The following is a 24,065-nucleotide window of genomic DNA, read 5'->3' as shown; positions in this document are numbered from 1 at the left end:
AAAAACCAAACAGGTGGCACGAATACATAATAAGATATGGTTGTGGGTTAAAGAAAGTTGTAGGATTTAACTGGTTTGATACTTTTTTGTTCTACTGAGGAAGCTTAGGAGAGCTGATTGCTCAAAAATGCACAGTGTATGCTCTGTAGGTGCCTTCTTCAGATTGTATTACTCTGTGTTTTTCCATATGTGACCCTAAAGATTTGTTAGTAAGTATATTGTGTATCCTTCTCTCCTAAAGCTAATTCTGGTAGACATCTGCAGAGATATTTGTTCAGGGACAAATGATTTTGTGGAAAGTATCTTTTAATACCTAGTTTTTGACTGGAAAATAATTTGAATGTGCAGCTTGTGTCTTAAGAAAATCACCCTGCTCTGAGAAGTGATGTGCATTGGAAAGATCTTACTTGTTTATCACAAACTATTGGTCTTATTGGTATCCTGAAAATAATTTGGAGTAGATATCTTACCTATGAATTTTAGAATTGAATGTGATGCATATGGAAGAGTGATACGTATGGAAGCCTGTTAGCTTGGGTACACTCCTGAGAAGTATAGCACATCAGGTCCTCCCTGCGTGATGGCTTGTAACTGCTTGTTGCCACAAATCAACTCCCATTCTTTAGCTATGACATGGTAGAGCAGCTCTAAATACATGATCAGTCAGGTTTTGAATTGAACAAATACTTGGTAAATACAGTGTAACTGTCACTTGTGAGGAGCTTATCAACTTATTCAAAATTACTGTTTTCAGAAAGAGATGGTGTTGAATTTTTCTTAGACTCTGGAATCTATGGAATTATTAGTGCCACTGAGTACTGAATGTAGTATTTATTCAGTTTATCTGATACAAAAGTAGATTCACAGTAAAGTTGGTCTTGAGTATTGTTTTCTAGGAGAAAACATGGGTGTGGTGAGATGCACCTCTGTACATCTCACTTTTATTTTCTTTCAGCTTTTCCTTGAGTGTTTTTCCTCTATTGTGAATTTGACCCTATACTGCCACATCCAGTAGACCTTCTAATGACACAAAAGCAACTTATGACCTGCTTACCCTTTCTTACACCTGTGTCTTTTGTTGGATATTCCTAAACTATGTCATTTTGGTGCAGATAATCCTAATCTCTGTGTATTTTTCTAGTCTTATCCTTGGCTGAGGCAAGGTAAAAGCTGCTTAAATACTTCCAAAATCCATGTAAATACAGTGTGGTATCCCTAGAGACATAAGGCTGGTGTGCATTGGTGAGAGTGAGTTATTTAGATACATTTCAGATCCTACAAGACAAAAATGTAGGTAGGGGTTTTTTATAAACTGCAGGTATGACAGGAAAAAAAGTACAAAAAAGGAATTACTTGAAACTGCTTGATTGCCAATTAAATACTGCTTATAAAAAATTAATAAGGAGTAAGATCTTTTATGGAATAATGTGTTTTCTAGGCAGTTTCAAAATGGACGCAGAGAGGTAAAGAACTGCTCTATGATTGTGGATTGCCAATACCTACAAGGGGTCAGACCAAGTTCAGTACTGTTGAGTGATGCTGAAAGCTGTACTGGAATGGTAGTGTTGCTTCGAAGAGAGATCATTGCATAATTATGCAAAAATAATCATATTATTGCATAATATAATTACAAACATGGCAAGTTTGTGATGTGATTATACTAAGTATCTGTTTAAGCACAGTAAAATATATTCTCTTGGTTTTAAATTGTACTGATACTAAGACCAACACGTGGTTGTTGTACGAAAACAAGCTTTCTAAGTTAGGCCCATATTCATAACTTCCACAAAAAATAGAAAGCAGCAGTATTTGCGGTGCTACTATAGCCAAATATAGCAATGGCTGCTCTTGGCACAAGGCAGGAGGGACAGCGAGCTAGTGATGTGATGTGATCATCTCTTATAGGTGAGGAATTAGCTGAGGAAGGAGGGCAGCAGCATTTTCCTACTTCCTCCTACTCTTCTGTATCCATGTTATTACTTTTCTTTTCACCACCAGTGTAATGTGACAGTACTTCTGTATATCACCACAAATGCTTGAAGACTTGCTAAAGGAAAGCATCCCTGAGCACAGAGAACATTGTGAGCTAGGGTTAATGTGTATACTCTTTCTGCACCTGCAAAAAGATATTTTTAATAAACTCAGCCCTTCATTTTTGCACTACAGGGTACAGACTTCAAAGTCAAAGAGAAAATAAAATTTTCACAAAGTCTGGTAATGAAATTAACATTTGATACACAATTTATACAATTGATATAATTTTTTACACTCTAAAAATACTGTTTGTTTTACTACTTCTTTACTGCTGAAGTTTTTGCCCTATATTCATCCTGACATTTCCAGGCTCAAGTGCATTTTTTTTCTTTTTTTAAGGATATAACATGATTCCCTATATAGCTTTCTTAACATTTCCTACATTTGTCTTCTCAGTCACTGTTTACTTTCACCTTAACACTGCTTTGCTAACTCTCTCATGTCTTTTGTCTTTGTGGATATGGTAAAACATGAAGGCTTAGTTGCTCTTCATATCCTTCAACTGCAAATTTTTCCTGTTCCATTTTTGCATAGTTAATGTTTTAGGTGTTAATGTTTTAGCCTACATACAAATATTTCTAGAGCTTATTGCTAGCTTTTTTTCAGAGGTTTCCAAGAGCACAGGAGGGCTAACCAGGTACCATTATCTACACTGTTTCTTTTATTCTCCTGCAAACCAAGAAGGAAAACAGATGTGATTCTAGTTACTGTGATTCCTTGGGGGTGCAAGTTGCACTGTAGACCAACTATGTTCAGAACACAAGAACACAGTGGTGTGTTGGTATGTAGTGGAGTGTTTGCTGCATAAACATTTTTCAAATAGGTATAGTAGTTAGAATTGATAGAAGATGCTGTTTGTGTAGGGGTAATTTTTTTCCTCATCTCTGTGGCATATTGCTTTGATACCTTGAGAATATTTTGACAATTTTGAAGCAAAGATGTGTGACAGATCTCTTCTTGATATCAGGTGTCTTAAAATCATCCCTCGTATATTTTTGCCAAATAATGCTGATTGGCCCTATTTAACTTGATGTTTTGTGGAGCTGATGTCTGATTGTACTTCTCATAGAGGAAACATTCTTATTTAAAAAGTACTGCATGTGTGAGAATCTTCTGGAGTTTGCAAAGAAACATAACCTTAAAAATGCCTGAGTTTTATTGTGATTTTGATTTTAATATAAATGCAATCACAGAAACCTGTCTGTATTGAATTGTCACTGTTGGGAGACAGAAAGTTGGTGCACTAGAGCAGCTGACAGCGTGGGATGGCATTTTGCAGGGTGGCTGAATAAGATGTCACTCTAAGTTTGACTTAGTTGTTTTTCAAGTCATATTTCATCTACATTGGTCTTAAAATTATGCAGAAGGAAGTATACTTGGTCCTTTTGCTTCTAGTATTGAATGTGGAGCCTTAAGTTGCTTCTGTTATTCAGAAGTTCAGGAGAAAAGACTGCAGGAGAGCTGTGGAAAAGGGGATTAAAGGGGAATTATCTGTCACTAAAAAGGGTGAAGAGATCCCCCTGTACAGAGTGGGGTGCTGTTAGGGGTCCTAGTGACCTGCCAGTCATCTGCCCCATTTTAATGCTCTCCACCAAATGTGGAAATATTTCAAAATAGTGTATATATTTCAAAAATAGTGAAATTGGGACTTTTTATCAGTATATCCGTGGTTTTCAATAATGTGTTCAAAAGTGAGCGTAACTGTGGATACATGAGAGAGTGTGTGTGGGGCTTGCTGGGTGCTGGTTCTTCACTCATGTTAAACCAAGTGTACATTTTCCTTGAAACTTGCCCACTGACACTGGGTATATATGTGCTATGCAGCACAACAGGATTTACCACAGCATTAGAATAATATGATTGTATTTGCTTCAAGTTTGTATTGCTTAAGGTTTTTAAAAAAAAGGAAAAAAAGGGAGGGGGGAAAGACTAGGACTTTCTTTAATATATTATTTTGAGAAAAATCACATAGAAGCTGTGATTTTTCTCTCTTTATGTTATATATGCAAGTAGGTAAATTTTGCTTGTCTTTAAGTATATTTTTGCTGCTAATTAAAAAAAAACTCCAATAAGAACAGGCCCAATTTTTTTTTCAAATTATTTCAAATTATTGTTTCTTCAAATGACAGCTTGCACATCTACATGAACACAGTGATACCTTTTATGTCTTTATGTCTTTGGCTCATATATATATCATTTAGTTATATCATTTAGTTAAGACACTCATGTAATTAATTTAAATTCCACCATCTACACTTTAAAAAGAAATCTGAAATTGCTGATTAGTTAAAAGCTGCTGGAGCTCAGTTGTCCTGTTGTTTGGTACCTCTGCAATTAATAAGGCATGTTTTCTTAGAAGGCCACACTGAACATGTTTATTTAAATGTATATACAACATGATGAACCTCTGTTCAGCTGGAGAATTTTTTTAGGAGTGTCCCTATCCTCACATTTTAGGTGTTGGAGACTACATCTACTCTCCTGACTAGTCTGAAGGGATCTGTTGTTTTCAGTAGTGATTCTCCAGTGAGCTCAGCAAGCAATTTTAAATGAGTTGAATTAGTTCAGTGGCCAGTTCTCTGCCCTGTCTTGTGGTTGTCTCCATTCTGGTGACCTTCAGGTTCAGCAAGTACTTAAAGTTAATTATATCCCTAATGACTCTGTGAACTTGTTTCCAGATATTGTGAACTGAGGCAATGTTCAAATGTAAACATGGGCCCCTCTTTCTGTTGCTTAGATAAATAACTTCAAAGTGTTAACTTTAGTAAAACCAAAGTTTGAGTGTCTTCCAGATTCTTCAATAAATGCCTCCTAGATTCACAAAAAAGATTCAAGTCTGGGTATAACTGTCTTCATTAATTTTGTATCTCTATATGCATTTTGTTACTGTACTCACACACATGAAAGTCAGCTACAAGGTTTGGTTTGCTTTGTTCAGACTGTAGGCCAGATTACTTGGTAAAATTTTTAACTTCTGGTTCCTGAGCTCAGTTTTGATGTGGACTACTTGACTTTTTAGAGTAGTCTCAGGGTTGTTATTGCTTCAGAAATACTGGTCTTCTAACCTTTTATGAAAGGTATTGATTATTATTTTTCATGAAATGATGGAAGATAGTCTGGGTTTCATAACAGGGCAGAAAAATCAACGTTTTATGTTTTTTTCAAGATTGTTAATTTCAGTCTATAATAAATAATTAGGAATATGCAGCAGTGATTCCTGAAAGACAAATTTCAAAATAAAAGTATTTTTGCCTTCATAATCCAGTGGTGTCACAAAACGAACTTATTCTTCCAGTTTTTCCCAGACTGTGTATGTTTGTCATGGAAACACTGGGGCAAAAGTATCAGGAATTATTTTATTTTCCTGTTCTTGTCTTTCCTGGTGGTTCTGGGATCCTTGCAGTTCTCTGTACTTAGAGAACAGCAGTGTCCAAAAGATGTACCTTTAGATTCAGTGTCAGCACTTGAAAGATTTAGCTCCAATAATAACCATAGCACGGGTCAAGCTACTGATTTATGTACATTTTGAATGAACACACACAAAAATATTTTATAAATTATAATTGGATTTTCTGAATTATTCTTCTATAGCTGTCTGTTGGACACTGCCATTTTGCAACAAATAAATTATGAAAGACACATTATTCTGGACTTACTACACACCTCCAGTTTCTTTTTCACAGAACACATGTAGGTGTATCAGTTAAATACCAGCTGATGAAATGAAAGCTATGTTTACTTGCTTTAGAAATACAGAGTTTCAAGATGAATCAGAGAATCTTAGAATGGTTTGGGTTCAAGACGACCTTAAGGATCTTGTAGTTCCAAACCCCATCCACGGGCAGGGACCCATTCCAGTAGACTAGGGTGCTTCAAGCTCCACCCAGCCTGCTCTTGAACACTTCCAGGGATTCACAACTTGCCTGGGCAACCTGTTTTAGCATCTTACCACCCTGACAGTGAAGGCAACAGGAGATTAAAAGCTAACACCTGCTAAAAAAGATAAACCACAAGCAATTATATTTGACTTTTTTTTTTTTCTCTAAAACATGGATGACTTTTAAAATATGCAGACATACCTACACATGGTAATAAAATATTGCATGTGTGAAGAGTTTAGCATATAACAGAAACATCAAATTTACCCATATTTAAGTCATATGATAAATATTTAAGTTGAAGTACAATTTGTTTGGAAGATAAGGGGTTTTTTACATCAGATTTACAGTGTTGCTTACAGTTTGTTTTTCTTTTTCTATTGGCAGGTATTTAATTAGTCAAGGAGCACATGTAGGAGCTGTAAATAGTGAAGGAGACACTCCATTAGATATTGCTGAAGAAGAGGCAATGGAAGAGCTGCTTCAGAATGAAGTAAATAGACAAGGTAATTTTTAATATGGAAGAGTGGTTTTGTTTACTGAACACTAAATATATTTTTTTAAAGCATGCTAAATTAGGAATTCTAAAGTCACTCCATTTCTTTTCTAAAGAGAATTGTCACTACGATCTACAGTGCTCAAAGTATCTTCTAAATGCTTTTAACTCAGCCCATCTGCATGAAGAAAAAGGGCACAAGAACTGGTTGAATTCCTGCATTCACTTAACAGAATTTAGGTGGTATTCATACACTGTCCCAGTGCCTCTGGGATATAACCTGCTATATCCCAGCTTTAGACTGTGTCTCAAAAATTCCTGCCTTAGAGAAAGACAGATCAGTGACTCAGATATCAATTTTAGGATGAGTTGAATCCAACCCTAAGGTAATTCTTTCTCTTCATTGACTACAAGGAAGACAGCAATAACTAAAAGAAGGGTGAACAACTATCTTGTATCCTGTGAATCTCCCTTTGTGTGAAGATCTAACCCTTTCAATGCTCTTCTACAATGCCAAATGTCTCCAACTACTCCTTGGAATAAGGAGTCTAAGATTGCACTTCTTTTAGGCCAGAGAACCTATAATGAACCTTTAAGTTCTTCACAGTTTTGTGTATGCTTCCAGGAGCACTATATAGGTATCAAGTTTTGACAGTATAGTTTTAAAATGTATACCCTAAATTTTTGCACCTTGTTCCTAGAAAATTGCTAATACGAGCAGTGCTATCTTTGCAAGAGAAACTAGCCTTTGAAGAAGCATATTGATTAATTTGCCCCACTTTTTCCCCTCCTTACACTCCAGTTTTCTGTCTTCCAGTCCTCAGCTGTTTTTTTTCAATGAAAGGTCTTTGAAAGTTCTGTTTTTACCAATGCACAGAGAAAAGAATATTTAGTTGTTGTTGACCAACCATCTTGAATGTCCAACAGAAGTGCACTGCTATTCCAGAACCTCCCAGTGCAAGAACTGGGGTGACGTGTTCTGTGTTATTTTATGTATCGAAGGAATATGACATTCCAAGTGAAGATGGAGCTTTTGGGGGTATGTGCAAGGCAATGTATCTCTGTTACTCCTAGAACTCTTCCTACCTCTTAAAAGGCTTCTTCCTCCTTGAAAATGTTACTTTTTTGTTAGTGTAGAATTTAGATCTCTTAGGTTAACATAATTTAACAGTAAACTAGAAGTTTCTTGAGGCAATTTGATTTGATTCAACATTACCTGCTAATTTTTATTCTTTTGCAAGTTTAGGTGTACAAGCCTAATTGTAAAATTAGCATTAGCAACCTAAACTAAATCCCACCATTCACTGCAAATGTCAGCTTTAAATATGAAATAAGTAAATTAGACTTACAATGATATTTCATATTATGGTACTGTCTCTGTAAGTCTGAGAAGAATGTAGAAGTTTCTACATTCTAAATGGATAATTCATGTTGTTTTAAAATAGTACAGTTAAATAGTACATTTAAAATAGTACGTTTTTCCAAGTATTTCTCTTACATTTTTGTGTCAGATAGTCAGCTGACTAGCACAGGATTTTTAGAACTTCTTCAGATGATTTCAAAAATACACTGGTTGAACGAGGCACCATGTCAGGTGAGAAAAAAGTTGGCTGGGCTTTGCTTCAGAGGGGTTTGACCCCTCCCTCTGTGGAGAGCAGGAACTGGATGCTGAACAGTGACCATGGATGCTAACAGTGACCATTTCTGCCTTCCTGGTCTCAACAAGACACTTCCTCTGGTTATATATATAGATAGATAGATATGTAATTTTATTTTTCAGGTGTATATTCTTACACACACATGTATATGAATGTGTTTCTGTGTATGCATTCAGCCTAGTTTGTCTTGCTGCTAGACCACAGAAGCAGAAGAGAAGGCATACTGCATCCCTGTTTCTGAATTTGTGTCTGAAGGTGTAAAAGCTAAGAGCTGTCATATGCAAAGATGAAATTACAGGAAATATGTAATGATTGTGAGTGAGAAAAGAAAGGGTATGAATCTGGTATGAACTTTTAGTGTGTATCTTGTATCATGAGACAGTTATCTCAGCAATCATCTGCTTTTCATAGCATCCTTAACTTGCAGGTTAGGCTATTATATACAGAATTATTTAACTATTATCCTGAAATATAATTAGGAAAGTGCCTAATTGTGTGTATGTTTTAGCTTGTGAAGGTAATAGCTCTAAAATAGGAACTTAATTGTTTATCTTAATATGGAATCATCACCAATGCATTGCAACAGTTTCATCTTTGACTACACCTGTGGCTGAATGCAATTATCCCTCTACCTTTAGCATTGCTCCTTATATAAAACAAAGCAGTGCCACAGTTTTGACAGTACAGGTAAACTGTGGGGCCTGTGGAATGATCAGCCCTGTTTCAGTGTTACTGGTAATGGAATATCAGCCTATTTATTTTGAAAATAAACCTGGGCGCCAAAAAAATCTGACATCTGTGTGCAAAATATGTAGTGTGAAAATAAATTCGATTATTTCTGTAGCATTTTTTGACAAGTTTTTCAAGTGTATTTATTCCTACATAAATTATAGTTTCATTTTTGTGTTGCTTAGTTAGTGCTGTGAGTATGGCTTCCTACATAATGGTATCAGTGGAGTTGTTTGGCAGCAAAAGGTTGTCTGGAAAGATCAGGCAGGTCTGTTGTGATTTCAGATATGTTTAGGTGATGACATTTGATGTTTGTTTCTGTTAGAAGTCTGAGAAGAATCACCACCTTAGCTTACCCTTTTTGCTGCTTTTGCAGAGCAACAGTCTTTGTAGGAAAAGTTCAAACAGAGCCTTCCAATTGTCCAACTATTTGGCCTCCTACAGATCATGAGTTTCTTGCACTTATGGCCAATTTTTACAGGTATCAAATTATATTTTAAGGACATGTCTAACTACAGGACAAAAAAGGGAACCTCTGGCACACTAAATTCCCAGAAATAAATTTGAGAACACAACACTGTTTATCCCTATATGACATTAAAAGTTTAGTAAGAAGAAGGATATGCAGTGTTTACACCTCCTGGGTTAGTATTCAGATTCCAAAATCTGCCCTAGAGAGTCAGTGGTCCAAATTAATCTTGTTTTACAGGTTCTGCATATGAAAGAGCTTTTATATATGGTACTGTTATCCAGTATCTCTCTGACTTCAGTTATTCTGATTTCTATATGCAACACTTCTAAATTGTGACCCTTGGTTTAGGCGTTTTTCCTTGTGTGGGCCACAGATCCCTGGACAAGGCCACCTCTGTTCTGCTGTGAGTATCACAGGACCCTGTTCACATTATGCAGACTATGCAGTAAAGCTGAACTAAAGGACTTGCTGTCCTGTAAGTGAAGCCAGAGTATCTGGACATTAAGGAAAGCATTTTTCTACCCTAATTTTCAAAGGGGAATTAGTGGCTTGTTTTCCAGCTTAAAACCTAGTTTTAAGTGTTGTCTCTGCTCAGGCTTTGTGTGGGGTTAAGTAAAATGTATTGAAACAGTTTCTTAGCTGTTGATCATCAGAAGTCATCCTAAAATTATTTTAACTGATTAAGAAGTTCTTTTGAATTACAGAAAACATTCTTGGGAGGTGAGTTAGTGTGGAGATGTGGGGTAAATCAGGAGCTGATGATACAGCCTGGTAGCTATTCAGTAACTGTTAAAGAGATGACTTCTCCTTTTCCAGGGAGGTAGGTAATGAGACTTTCTGGGCTGTATTGTGTAAGTCAGTTTTGTTTGGGTGGATAAAATGCGAACTATTACATTTGTATGTAAACATTCACTTGGTGAAGTAAAAAGTGGGTTGATCTTCATGCAGTATCTATGAAACATGCCTTTATATGGCTGAGCAGCCCTGAAACAATGATTCAGCATTTAAATTTATGCTGAATTTCATTAAATGCTCACTGAACAGCACGCTGATGGGAACTGTTGAATAACACTTGTTTATCAGAAAAAAAATGAAAGCATTTAGCAATAAATTATTAATGATTTAAGAAGTAGTTGGACTGCCAGAGAAGTTGTGAGAAAATACTCCGGTGAAGTTGAGCTGGGAGGCCGCACATTGCCATCTATGGGCCGCATGGAGAAAGTGTTGGAAGCCAATGTTGAGCATTTTCTTTTTCACTGATAATCTTAAATGTGTCAGGAAAACAAAAGCAAGGAGAAAGGTCCGTACCAGGTATAATAATAAAAAACTGTTTACATTCAGATTTGTGCAGTTCATAATGGGAATTGTATTTAGCTTATCTCGGAGATCAGCTTTTGTTTCTCTGATACAAAGTTCAGTTCCTATTTTCGTGCCAGTTATTATTGTGAGATGCTTTAGATTGGCCAGATTCTTCTACTTTCTTCTCTTGAAATGTGTTCAGAAATTTACTGTCTTGTAAAATAATGATTGCTGCAGCCATTATATCTTGTCTTGGCCTCAGAAATGCAGTCATTTGTGATATTGATGGAAGTCAATTTTCAGTATTAGTTAATCTTTCTGCAAAGCACTGCTGTTTTGACATAATTTTACGAGTCTCCAGGTGTACCTGGAAGCTGTGCTTAGACATTAACGACTAGAAGGCCAAAGTCTGTGGTTGGGAGGAACTTTTTCTCACTTCTTTCTTCATACTAAAGTGTCTCAAAATGTCCAGCCACACACACAAGCCATTTTACGTTGACAGAGGAGTATACATCAGATTCCTCAGGTGGAGAAGGTTACTCATGCTGGTAAGGTTTCACAGTTAGAGCTCGTGCATGCAAAGCCAGGTTGGACATAAATGTGAATAACAGGCGAATTATAAATTGTTTATTTCTGTAGTAGTATTTTGCAGGCAACACTGGCCTGTAAATATCTGCACCCTAGAGAATTATTTTCCCAGCTGCTCTACACTGCTGTGTCATTCCGAAAGATGGGCAGATGCAAAGGCCCATGGAAGTTTCAGTTTGCAGTAGTTAACACATCAATATGAAGGAGCCTTCTGGAGCAATGAGAAGACATGATTATCAATAAGTTACTGGTTGAAAATTCCTGGTTTTCAGTCTTCATATCGGTCAAAGTTATAAAGATTATTAGTAACTTTTACCACAGCTTTCCTTTTAAACAAGTACCTTTTAGTTTTCACCTCTGCTTAGCGCTTCAACAGTCTTTTGTATCTCTCCATCTCGCAGACTTAGCATTCAAATGATGGGGTTTCTTAAGTTGCTAATAAAAAGTAGTTCTATTACTTTGTATTAATTGACAAGATTGAAATTATTGGTTTAGTCTATTAAATGGGTGAATCTGGGAGTTCAGTCAGCTATGTGGAACACTGATAGTATATCCCACCTCAGTTATTATTTGATACCAAATAAAAGTTTCATCTTTTCATCTGTCCTTAGCATAAAGTTTTTTAGCAGATTTACTTAGTGAACAGAACTGTTTCTTAGCTAGTATTTCTTTGTGGGTTTGTTGATTGGTTTTTGTGGGGGTTTTTTTGTTTGTTTTTTTGGGGGTGTTGTTTTTGGTTGGTTGGGGTTTTTTTTTTCTGTAATTGTAGACAGGGAATTTTGCTGTGAATTGACAGAAGAATAATTAGAAGTGAACTGTTGTAGCAATGTCATGCTACTACAAACAAAAAAATGACATATTGTGTTTCCAAAAGCATGTAATAATTACATTCCTTCTTTCAGAATTTTAAGAAGTTTTTTTTGGTATGTCATTCCCAAGGGTTTTCTTGCTCTATAATTGGAGAATTACAGCATCTGTAAAATAATATTCTTAAATCACATAATAAGGTGTATGTTCTATACACCTTATTTCAGAGTGTCAGAATTGCTTTCAGTTAGGCAGTTTGTTGTGTCTATCTAGTTACAATTGGATTATGATTAATCTGTTTTGTCACCTTTTATACAGTAGAGTTGATGAATTGCACTACATATTATAATCTCTGTATTATCAGTGTCTTGTCATTTGGTATAATATCAATGCTTTCTTTAATGAAGGCAACTTCATCCCTTAGCTAAGTTTTTCCTGCATATCTAGATGGGCAACAGTCAAGTGTTTAATTTACTTTCCATATTCTGGGGATCCAGTCACCCTGTAAAGTATTAATTCTTTTTAACACATTAGAATCTGAAATAGCTGTTATAAAGACTGAGAATGACTTAAAATTAATTACTGTGTAGAGTATTTTTGAAAAGATGTGTTCCAGCTTTGCATAGTCTCGTTTGCAGTCTGCTCTATACTGTACTTTGATTAGCTGGACAGGTCAGGAGGGTTGTGTGATAGAAACAAGTTTGCTGGTGAGAAATGCACTGGGGACAGATGAAACTTGAGGAAGTGCTGGAAGAAGGCAGAATTAGAGCTGAGTCAAGGAGCATCTGTCTCTTAAATGGTTTAAAATTTATTTTACAGAAGTAAGGACTGTTGTATTGTTTGGTTGTGTCTAGGAAGTCAGCACCTAAATTTCACTTGTTATTGTTATGTCACAGTTAATACTTTGCTCCATGAGAAATTAAAAATTAAGACAGGAGAAGAATATATATTTCCCAAGTGCCTGCATACCAGTGTCTAAGATCAGACAAATCATACACATAAAATAATTTTGCTGAAAGTTGGCCCACTGATTTTGTGCTAGAGTTTGTCCTCTTGGTGACCACAATTTCTAAGTCCCTTTTCCTCACAAAGTTGTCACTGTTCAGTCAGCATAGGCAGAGCAATGCTCATGCATAGTTTTCTTCAAGACCCCTTTGTGGCAGTATTCTTTAGCTCACTCCATGTGGTAGTAATTTAAAAATGTTTGCAATTACATGCTTTGTTTTGCCAGTCAGGGACTGTGGGGTTTTTTGTTCAGTCTGTGTAACCTGATGTGTATACTTTTAAATATTATATTGTGTTCCTCCCTTTTTATAAGTGCATGTCAATTTTTTGTGAGATGTGCTATAAAAAGTTTTCAGTGTTTGTGTTGGTTCTTTTTTAACCTAAAATATGAAGGGAGATTTCTAAAAGATCTGATATTTGAGTGTAAGGTTTGTATTTCAGAGTGACAGAAGACAAACCAGAAATATAAAAATGTACCTCCGTATTTCTTACCAGAAATGTCAAGAAGCTGGGCTGTTCCTCTTCCCATGCATATGTCCTTGTAAATAAAAAATGTATCTGTTTTCTAATTTGTATATATATGTGTATATATATATTTATATAACCAGACATATTTTGGTGCTTAGAAAGTTAATATATAGTTACTCTCTTTTTTCAACAGGCTATTTTAGTGATTATTACTGTGATGGTAGACATTCTTAAAATTTAAGTCAGTTTTCATAGCTTTTTTTTTCTCTCCTACTTACAGGGGAAAAAATTGCATTACGCTTGCAAAGTGTCATGCATAATGTATGTTTCCATAACCTCTTGGAAAACCTCTTCAAAAATAAATTCAAATATATCCATGAACATTATTCATAGTGTTTATATGTTATTTAATTGTTTCAGAAAAAGCATGGTAAAAGACTTGTTACGTAATTGAAGTATTTGAACTAAAATATTTTTTGTCCTCTCTTCCCCTGTCCCCCTGAATTAGGTGTTGATATCGAGGCAGCTCGGAAAGAGGAAGAAAGAATAATGCTGAGAGATGCCAGGCAGTGGCTCAACAGTGGCCATATAAATGATGTCAGGCATGCAAAATCTGGTGGAACAGCACTTCATGTGGCTGCTGCTAAGGGCTATACAGAAGTCTTAAAGTAAGTATGGTTTAAGAGGAAAATTTTCATATTTGATTATTTCCTTGATGTAGTGCTGCTTGGAATTGATAGATTTGGATGATTCTGACTCTTTGGGGTAGTATCATGGAAAAAACAATCTCTAGATATATATTTTTTTCAAAGCTTCATTTTATGTTTTCAGTGTTATAAATCATGATGCAGTTAGCTTTCTACGTTGTCAGTCAAAATATGAATACAGTATACATATTGAGCCTGTAGACTTAAAAGGGAAAAGTTGAATAAAAACTTGGTCTCCTTTTAAAGCCACCTGTGTAAACAAGCTTGATGTCTTTTTATATTGCCAGTTGGCATTCTGAATCATGCATATTTTCAAGACACCATATTATTTGCATATGCAAAGTAGAGTTAGTAATTCAGATTAAAAGTTTAGACCTAAAGACCAGAGAGTGTAATTTTGAGTTTTTGGTAATGTTGAAAATCATGACTCTTGAAATCTTTACTGGAAAGCTTCAGGCTTGTGGTGTCCCATAATTCACAGGTAGCTTTTCACTAATAAAATGCAAGGATATCCTGTAACAGAGGTTTGATTTGTTTTTGATCAAAGCTCTGCTTTTATTGTAGTATACTTAACATGACATTGCTGTACTGTGGCTGTAAATGTATTGACTGTTTTAGCAGTGCTGGAAGAGGTACATTGTAACATGAATGAAAATGAGCACGCACCCTTACTCTATTGCTACCTTTAAGGTCTGCAGAGCATTGTAATGTTTTGTCAGCAGAGGAGCTGAATGATAGAGCTTTTTTAATCATTATATCCATTACATATGATTTACTGAATGGGAATTCTGCTTCAAAAACTCCTGATGCTTCAACATGATGAAGAGAAATGATTCTCCAGGAAAATAGTAACTTGTTTTAGAGGAGCATATATTTCTGTAAGGGAGTTCTATTTATAACTGGGGGGGGGTGTTTTAGCTCTCTGTGTCGTCTTTTGTAGTCCAGTCCATGTACTTTTCCTAGGAGAGTGAGCATACGTGTGCAGGCAATTTTTGTAATGAATTCAAATTATAAAAAATGTGTGCTCTGTGTAGGATGAACGACTGCAGCTGAGCCTGTGTGAAAGTTGAATCACTGGAGGATATTGCTATAAGTATATTGGCTCCTGACAAATGGAGATAATTCTTTGAGAGGAATATATTTATGTGATTCGTAATAGTTATGGGCAGTGTTTCAGAGACCTGATAGCCATTTCCATAAAACTTCTGGTCAGGTTAAGTGTTGTCACTTTGACATGAGCACCAGAACCATGCCAAATTTTAGTCTGAAATGCGGGCTAAAAAGAGAAAAAAATGTAACTTGTAAAAACAATACTTTGAATGAAGAGGAAATAAATACAGAAGAAAACAGAAAAAGCTATTTTTCTTGAATTTTCTTTAAAAATATATGTGCTTTCTGAACACAATAAGAGCAAAAGTTATCATGAGAAAATAAAATTACTCGGTTGTCAGTAGCCCAAGTAAAATACGTTTGAAAGGAGAAGGATATTATTGTCAAATAGTTTAATGATTTTATGGCAGTATATCCCTGTCAGTAATGTCAAGATCTAACTCTTTTGCTTTCTTTAGGCTTTTAATACAGGCTCACTATGATGTAAATATTAAAGATTATGATGGCTGGACACCACTTCATGCTGCTGCTCACTGGGGTAAAGAAGAAGCATGTCGCATTTTAGTGGAAAACCTCTGTGATATGGAGGCTGTCAACAAAGTGGTAGGATTTTTATGTAATCCTTGTCAAGATACAAAGTTCTGGTCTCTAAAGTGACTTTAGAAGTCAGGGTAAGAGAAGTGATGATAAACTGCTGTTTACTGTTCGTGGAGCTTTACATAATGCATGTTTTGTCAAAACAGCATGTTCGTGTTCAGAAACACTCTGATTGTTTAAATTAATTTATAGGCCTACTTCATGCTTATTTCTGTAGTAAATCAGCTATGCAATCTTTGAAAGGGAAATTCAAAATAGAATGGGTTTATTGACATTTCAGAGATACCAAATTAGTGACTTGATGGATTGCATACAGGCCAGTGAAGACAACAATGTTGCCAGTGTTTCAACTCCTAAAATCAGCCTGTGTTGCTATACTAAGGAGTTATCTCTATATGCTGGTTTGGTTGAGCTGGAAGAAGTTTGTAGGCATCTCTGGAGTCCCCAGACATAACTTGAATGCTTCCTAAGCTATATTTCCTTGGCTTTTATGCAAAGGCCTCCATAGCATGCTGGCTTTGCAAGATCTTGCTCCCAACAGATATAAATATATTGATGATTTACACAAGCATCACAAGGATACAAAACTTTTCATTCAGTTGCGTAAATGCTGAAGCTTTCTTTCTTCTCTTTGAACTGTTTTACAGATAGATTCTGATCTTCCAATTTCTGTCAAAACTGTGTATGTAAATTAGCTACCCAACTTTTAAGGTGGATTCTTCATTAAATGTTTTTCATAAACTTTAAAACATAAATAAGGGAAATATGCAGATAATGAATTAGCAAGTATTTACTCCATAAAAGGATAACACTTTTGGGTTTTTTAACATTTTTAGTCTGTTCACTTTTTCTTCCTTAGAAATTGAGGTTGCTTATACAATCAGTGATATCTGGAATTAAATTTCAACTGGTTTCTGTATAACACTTATAGAACTTTTAAATCTCAGCTGTGTAACTTTATTTTGTATCAGGAAATCAGAAGCTGATATAAATAATTAAAGCCACTTTATCAGTTTATATTGTTAGATTTTTACTGGGATTGTGAGAGTGTGAAGAGTGGTATTCCAGAACTCATGAAAGTCTGTTCAACTCAGCTGGTGCAAGAATAACAATGAAGGTGATACAGAGAGATAAAAGCTGTTTCATTTGTGTATGGGCTTGTCTGTACAAGCTAGGGAAGTTTTTCCTGTTGTGCTCTTAAGGAAGCTAGTAAGCATTTTTGCTTTTGAAGATACAAAAGATTGGAAACTCCTGTGGTTTTGGTTCCAATTTTAAGTGCTTAGCATCTCAGAGAACTCAGCTATTACTGTTTAAGCACTTGTCTTCAGATATTAACTTTTTATGGATTTGGTTTTGATATAGCCTTCCAACTACAACAGTTTATTTGCAAAGTGATTTTTTGTGGTCAAGGTAGGTCTAACTTGTATTTTTTTGAAATAAACTCACTTAATAGCTTCCTAAAAATAGAAGGCCAGATTAAAAACTGTACTTATAATGCAAATATAAACTGGAGACAATTTTGTTGTTTAGTTGCCAGGTTAGTGCTGTGTTATAATAAATGGAATAGTTCAAACGTCAGAGGACCACAAGCTAATTTGGGAAATGCCTATTAAAAGGTACACACTCAGAAGTTGTTGTACAGTCAGAAATGTAATGGATGCAAAATTTAGTGGTTCAAAGGTCCATCCTTTCTCATCAGTTAAGAAAACCTTTACAGTGTAATTAGGAATATGTTTAACTTCAGTTAGTATTTCAAGAAACTGAAAAAAGCAGGGACAAATATGAAGACTTCTTATTATCTTTAAGCTGCTGTGACCACTTTCAAGTAACAGATCTGTCTTTTTTGCTGGTTATTGTACAGAAGTATTTACTTGACTGAACTTGTCATGATACTCCCAACATTTTAATCTGTCCACTGTTTTGATGCAGCTGCATTTATCCCAGTGGATCTAGGGCTTTGCCTAGATTCCAACTTTCTTGTATTTGAATGCAGACTTCCAGATACAAAAGATTGTATTGCAGTATCAAAGTAAACTGGGCTTTTTTTTTCTTTCTCTTTTTTTTTTTTTTTTTAACTGTATGAGCTTTAACCCTTCTTTATTCAAGTAGAGATGAAGTAAGGGATTTTTTTTTTTAATCTTTAGCAAATCAGACCTCTCAAAGATAGAATCTCACAATCTCACATCCTGTGGGCATCTGGTGTAGTTGAGAACTGCAGTGAGTGTATAAATGCAAGATGTGGCAAGCTGCAGTGTTCCAGTTGATAGCATTACTATGTGCTAATGAATGACATGATGATTTTTTATTCAAGTATATGCCCATGAAAATCATACACTAAGGGGGTAAGAGGGATAAGAACAAATGATTGTAGCAGATCTTTTTTAAAATGCAATATAAAATATAAAACAAAGCTTTAGTGTAAAAATGTGGAAGTATGACTGTATACATTTAGTGTAGCTTGCTTAAACAATTTAAACTTTAAAGAATCAAACTGTATATGGCAGTCTATGATGGACAAGGGTGCTCAGGATCCATCCATACAGCTGCCATTGGAATAGCTGTTTGGAGCCAACATGGTGAGAATTGTATTCATTCAATTTACTTTTCTGTAATAGTTTTTTTCTTTTCAAATGAGAGAAAAATTTTATTGAAGTCATGATTTCATCTCTTAAAAAAACATGTTTACTTATCAGGTACAGATGATTCCATTCCAATTACCTCCCCCCAAAAAAGTATTGCAAAATTGGTTTTAGCTACTGATAGACTAACAGTTTGTAATAGAGCTTGGCTTATACTTTCTAATTTCACTCTCTGAGTGTGCTCCTTACCTTGCATCATCATGTGATAAGGCATCATTATCTGTTACATTTAAATTCTGCTGTACAATTATGGTGTTTTACTTTTCTGTTTTTCCAGGGGCAGACAGCATTTGATGTGGCAGATGAAGATATTCTAGGATATTTAGAAGAATTACAAAAGAAGCAGAATCTGGTAGGCATTTTGTATATAAAGATATATATTTGTCATACTTTATTATACATATAATTATGGTCTACAGCTCAGAGCAGCGTATAGATTAAAACCAAAGGTTTATTTGAGGCTTCAGTTCTAGTGATGGCACAGTCATCTCAAAAGATCTTTTATGACCTTACTTTGTCAATTATGGTGGCCAGAAAGCCTGGGAAGAAAGAAAGTATTCTTCTACTTGCTTTGTCCAGTGATCTGAAGCATCAACAATGAGCAACTTGCTTAGAAATAAAAGTTTCTGAGATTTTAGAACTTTAAACTGCAACACTTTGATAGCTTTCATAGCTTGTAGGCACTCTAGTGTTTTGTAGTAGTTAAAGAAAGATTTCCTTCCAATTTTCATTTTGTCACACTAATGGCATTCTATCAATTTAACTGTGTCATTCTGTATGTTTTTGAAGCTTCATAGTGAAAAAAGGGAAAAGAAATCTCCCCTAATTGAATCCACAGCCAACATGGATAATAATCAGACACAGAAAACATTCAAAAAGTAAGTAAATAGGAAAAATTAATAAAAGCTCTTAATAAAAAAGTTAACTTTACAAGGTGTCACATAGTTATACTTGATGAGCTTTAGTAAAATTTTCAGGATTTAATAAGTATTTTTATTTTCAAACTCAGTAAAGAGACACTGATTATGGAGCAAGAAAAGAATGCATCTAGTATAGAGTCTCTGGAGCAAGAAAAAGCAGATGAAGAGGAAGAAGGAAAGAAGGATGAATCCAGCTGTTCTAGTGAGGAGGAAGAGGATGATGACTCAGAATCCGAAGCAGAGACAGGTACATTATTTGGAATATTCTTTTTGGAGTATGTCTTAAGTTTTTAATTTATAAATTTGCTCATTTAATATCACCTGATACAGAGTTATCTTAAGCTTCACTTATTCTGCATTTCACTAAGTTTATATATGTCTGAAGTCAAGTCATAACAGCAATATCAAACATGTCATTACTGGTGACTCTGTAGGTTAAAGCTAGTAACCTACTTATTTGATTGGCTGCTTAGCAATCGATACATGTAATTCAATAGTTGGAATAATGTAATCCTTAAATAGCATGTCAGAAAATACTGAAGAGGCTAGCAGATGAGTCAGAAATAAAGGCTTCACAGCAGTGTTTACTTGTGGAACTGTTAAAGAGATTGGAACAGCAGAAGCACAAATGTTCTCTATTGTTCTTACCTTCCTGAAGTAATTACCACTTAATCTCCAAATCTTGGCTCAGGTACTCAAAGTAATGGTGCAGTATTTTCAGTGACCGATGAAGTAAACTTTTAAAAGGGGCTGTTTTAATTCTAAGAGTTACTTCATATGCAACTTAATTTCAGGAGGAATTCTCTTGAAAAAGGTTTGGAATTGCATGCAAAGAAACACATTACTCTGACCTCCTCCGATGGAATTTAGGTGTTTTGTTTTTTTTTAAGTGAGTGGTTATCAGAGTCTTAAAGCAAGTAGTGATATAAGAACAACATAGCATCTTTTTCTTTCAAATCAGAAAGGAAATCTTAGGCAGTCAGTGTGTAAAGATACATGCTTAATCCTAATAAAGAATTCTAGAACTACAGTGCAATGATACAATACACAGACATAGATGTCACTAGAAATATCTTGTTTATATTTTATGCTTACACATTTTAAAATAAGTAACCATTATGGTGGGCTTTCAACTCTCATTTTAAAACATTCTTTTGCATTTCTTCACCTGAAAAGATAACAATAAGGAGGTACTCTAGAGCTAAGTGATATATCATAAATATTTAATATAAACAGAAATGAAAAGTTGAGAAACCAAACTATTGGTTTCCAATACTATTCCAATTTCCCAAACTACTGGGAAACCAATCTATTACAGTTTGGATATTTTTGTGTTTTAAAATAATGTAGCATTTCAATGTTAAGCTGGAAAAGACATCAGTCAAGCTTTGTAATTCGTCTTTCACCTTGGAATATTTTGCATCCCTTATTTACAGACTGAGTTTTGATAAACTCAAATCACTTGTAATAGGCAGTAATTTCTCAATCACTGAGCTAACTGTGAAATGTCCTGAACTTTATGACTCTGTTAACTGTGTTCTCCTTGTTACCAGTAGATATTTTGTGCCAGGAAAATTTGACATTGACACTAGAATTAATTTATGTAAACTTCGTTGGTTTTAATATCATATTTTATCATACTTTATTTGGGAAGCTAGACTTTAAGCGTTTCCTTGCAGAGCTGCATATCTAAATTCTAAGCTTGAAAAGTTTTTCTCTTTTTTCCCATTATTCCCAAATATGTCCCAAATTAGGTAATTTTCTAGTGAAAAATCATAATATTACAAGTAGCATTCTGGTTGTAAAATATCTTAATGGTGTTCAGTGTTCTGAAGTACTGGAAAGTGATTTCTCGTCTGTTGGAATATTTGAAATGTTTTCCTAAAGCTTACAGATAAATAAATTTCTGTCTGTAAGACTAGGAAGGGGAATAAAAATATGAAGATGGCATCTCCTAAAAGACTGGGAAACAAGCTGAAAAGTAAATTTTTCATCAGCTCAGGTTTTTTAACTTAGTTTTTTTGAGGTAGTTTAATGTTTTTGGAAGTTAGTTATGCTCCTTCATGCATATAGCTGTGTTCTTGCTGTCCTTGAAATAATATCAGAATACAGTTCTTCTGTTTCTTCTGCAGTGCTTTCATCCCTGATAACTTTCTCTGTATATCTTAAAGTTCTTATATTTTAAAATTATGTATTACTCATTGGGAAATTTCCAGCAGATATGCCTGTGCATCATCTCAAATTGCACTCTCAGTCTACATTGCCCTTTTGAACTTTTTATCACCACGACCTAATAGCTTACCACCATTTATTTTCACTGTGTTTAAAAAGAATTTTCCATTAAGTACACAGTTAAGTAAGCTAACTTTTTTTTTTAATATTAATAACTGCAATTAATTATTAATAACTGCAATACTGTCTAAATTCACTGCTCCTATGCTGTGTGGGTAGTGTAGACATAAAGATATGCTTATAGGAAGGCCAGAGACAGTGGGGATTGACCCCACGTACCACTGATAGGATGTAGCATCCTACTCCAAAGAGTGTGCAGTTTGAACAGGTGGAACAGAAGAGAGGTGTAAGATTATGAAGGTCAACCAAGTGAAGTGACAATAGTTGTTATATCACAACCATGCTGTTTTCTGTTTATGTCAGGGTGGTTAAGATACAAAAAGGACAGAGGAAGAAATATGGGCAGGAAGGACAAAGCAAAAGAGAGTAGAGCAGGTATACAGTGAAACTAAAGTGGAACTTAAAAATACACTGTTTGGAAAGTTGTCTGTCAGATTTGTTCAGAAGTTCAACTCAGTTGTAGAAGTGAAGAATTTATGAATGAAGAATGAAAATTTAAATCTTATAAATGTTTTGTAGATAAAACCAAAACCTTGGCAGCTGTTACTAATAATGGCAATACCACAAGTACACAATCAGCATCAGTAGCTGTGACAGCACCTTCTGTAGCTGGTGGCCAAGGAGCACCTACATCACCTGTTAAGAAGGTAAAATAAAATACCTGTCTCATGATTTTCATTTCTGTTCTTCTGTGCAGGCATAGATTTTTTTTCTTCTTATATAAAAAGTTGATTGGGTTATCTGGTGAATTGATGAAAAAATGCATATTTCTAAACTATGTTGTGCTTTTCTGCAGTAACTATGCTAAATCTTTTTAATTTTAATGGCTTTTATTCTAAACAGGGATCTAAAATACAGAACAATGAAATAGCTGGTCATAGGATCCTTTTAAAAAAGAAAAAACCTGTTACAGAGTGATTGGATTTTTTCTGAAGCTCCATGTTTTTTAATCTTTTCTATGCCAGACTTCTCCAAAAAACCCTACACTTCTAGTGTCTCCTCTGTGCCTATATATATTATTGAAGCACTTATGGCAAGGCAGGCAGGAATGACTTAGGTATTTTCAGGACTCCTTAGAAGCATTCAGCTAGTGCTTAGGTGTGGAAGTTGAAAATGGTACCTGAAATAAGAAATAGAAAGTGCTACATGTCCCAACCCTGATTTTGCTATGGTTAGGATCTCATGGAAGAGCTAGAGAATTGGGACATGTGGTTAATTTAATGCATAGCTCAAAAACACACCTCACAAAGCCATATTGCATGTAAGAAGCTGTTTACAGCTGGATGTGTAAAGTTAATTGAAATTAATTTTAGTTCTGCTTGGATGCCTGGAGGAAACAATACAGTAAATAATAAGGCATTGTTGGAAGATGGTGTGTAAGTAAAACTTGTAGAATATCAAAGCAAACTGGATAATAACCAAGTAAGGCTTCATTCTCAATAGTTACAACTTTTCTATATACATCACAGTCAAAGCATAACCTCCTACTGGTGATCTTGAAAAAAGACACTGTTGGGTGAATAGTATGTATTGTACTGAGCTCCTGGAAGTTTTAGGTCCTACTGTGATTATGAAATTTTAACTCAATGACAGTTCATCTTACAAAGTATACTTTAATGTAATAGTTGCAGGGAACATGTTTCCCAACTGCATCACATTATGTCATACTGTACAATAGGCTTGAGCCAACCTTCCTGATCCCACGAACTGCTTTACAAAAATCACTGTGAGTAAGGTTCACAAGATTTATCTCAAAAAACCCATGACAGCTAAAGGGCAATTGTGGGCATGGCTCACCAGCATGAATGATTTCTGTTTCCTCATGCTGAGCTTTGTGGCTGGGACAGGCAGCTAGATTCCAGGGTAATCTCATGACAATCTAAACAGTTCCTGATGGCTCAGGAAAGAATTATGGTTCTCTGAATTTGCATTGCTCAAGAGCTGTGCAGAAGTCAAGAACCACACAAACAGTAGCAACTGTATGAGGGAGGGAAGACATTTTGGGTAATCACTGGTTTGCTAATAGTGCTTAACTGGAATGAATTCAAGTATGTAGTGTGAATTTTACTGCAGGGAAATAGGCATACTTTATATAGTTTATTTTTTTAAAATCACTTCAGTAATATAATAGTTTGTGATAGTTGGCCAGTTTAGCTGATGCGCTCTCCACCTTTTTTTTAACTATATTTAATTATCTATGCACACTGGAAATAATAAGGTACCTAACACTTCATATACTTCATTTTCCTTAAAATTGTCTGAATTTCGTATTTAAATCAGAAGTTTCCTAGCGTGTCACTTCCAAT

General features: G+C 35.1%; 1 protein-coding gene across 5 annotated transcripts in view; it reads left to right on the top strand.

The window, feature by feature from the left end:
• Nucleotides 1-24,065, top strand: part of PPP1R12A (protein phosphatase 1 regulatory subunit 12A) — a 112,045-nt gene that overhangs the window by 53,194 nt on the left and 34,786 nt on the right. For all 5 annotated transcript variants that reach the window (XM_030451523.1, XM_030451504.1, XM_030451512.1 and 2 more), the window contains exons 3-9: nucleotides 6,300-6,418; nucleotides 13,943-14,102; nucleotides 15,710-15,854; nucleotides 18,765-18,839; nucleotides 19,277-19,365; nucleotides 19,497-19,654; nucleotides 22,279-22,406. In XM_030451523.1, coding sequence (XP_030307383.1) covers nucleotides 6,300-6,418; nucleotides 13,943-14,102; nucleotides 15,710-15,854; nucleotides 18,765-18,839; nucleotides 19,277-19,365; nucleotides 19,497-19,654; nucleotides 22,279-22,406 — 874 coding nt within the window. The remainder of the gene's footprint in view (nucleotides 1-6,299; nucleotides 6,419-13,942; nucleotides 14,103-15,709; nucleotides 15,855-18,764; nucleotides 18,840-19,276; nucleotides 19,366-19,496; nucleotides 19,655-22,278; nucleotides 22,407-24,065) is intronic.

Source organism: Calypte anna, chromosome 1 (genome assembly GCF_003957555.1).
Source record: "Calypte anna isolate BGI_N300 chromosome 1, bCalAnn1_v1.p, whole genome shotgun sequence".
Lineage (NCBI taxonomy): Eukaryota > Metazoa > Chordata > Aves > Apodiformes > Trochilidae > Calypte > Calypte anna.
This window is presented reverse-complemented; position numbering and strand designations above follow the sequence as displayed.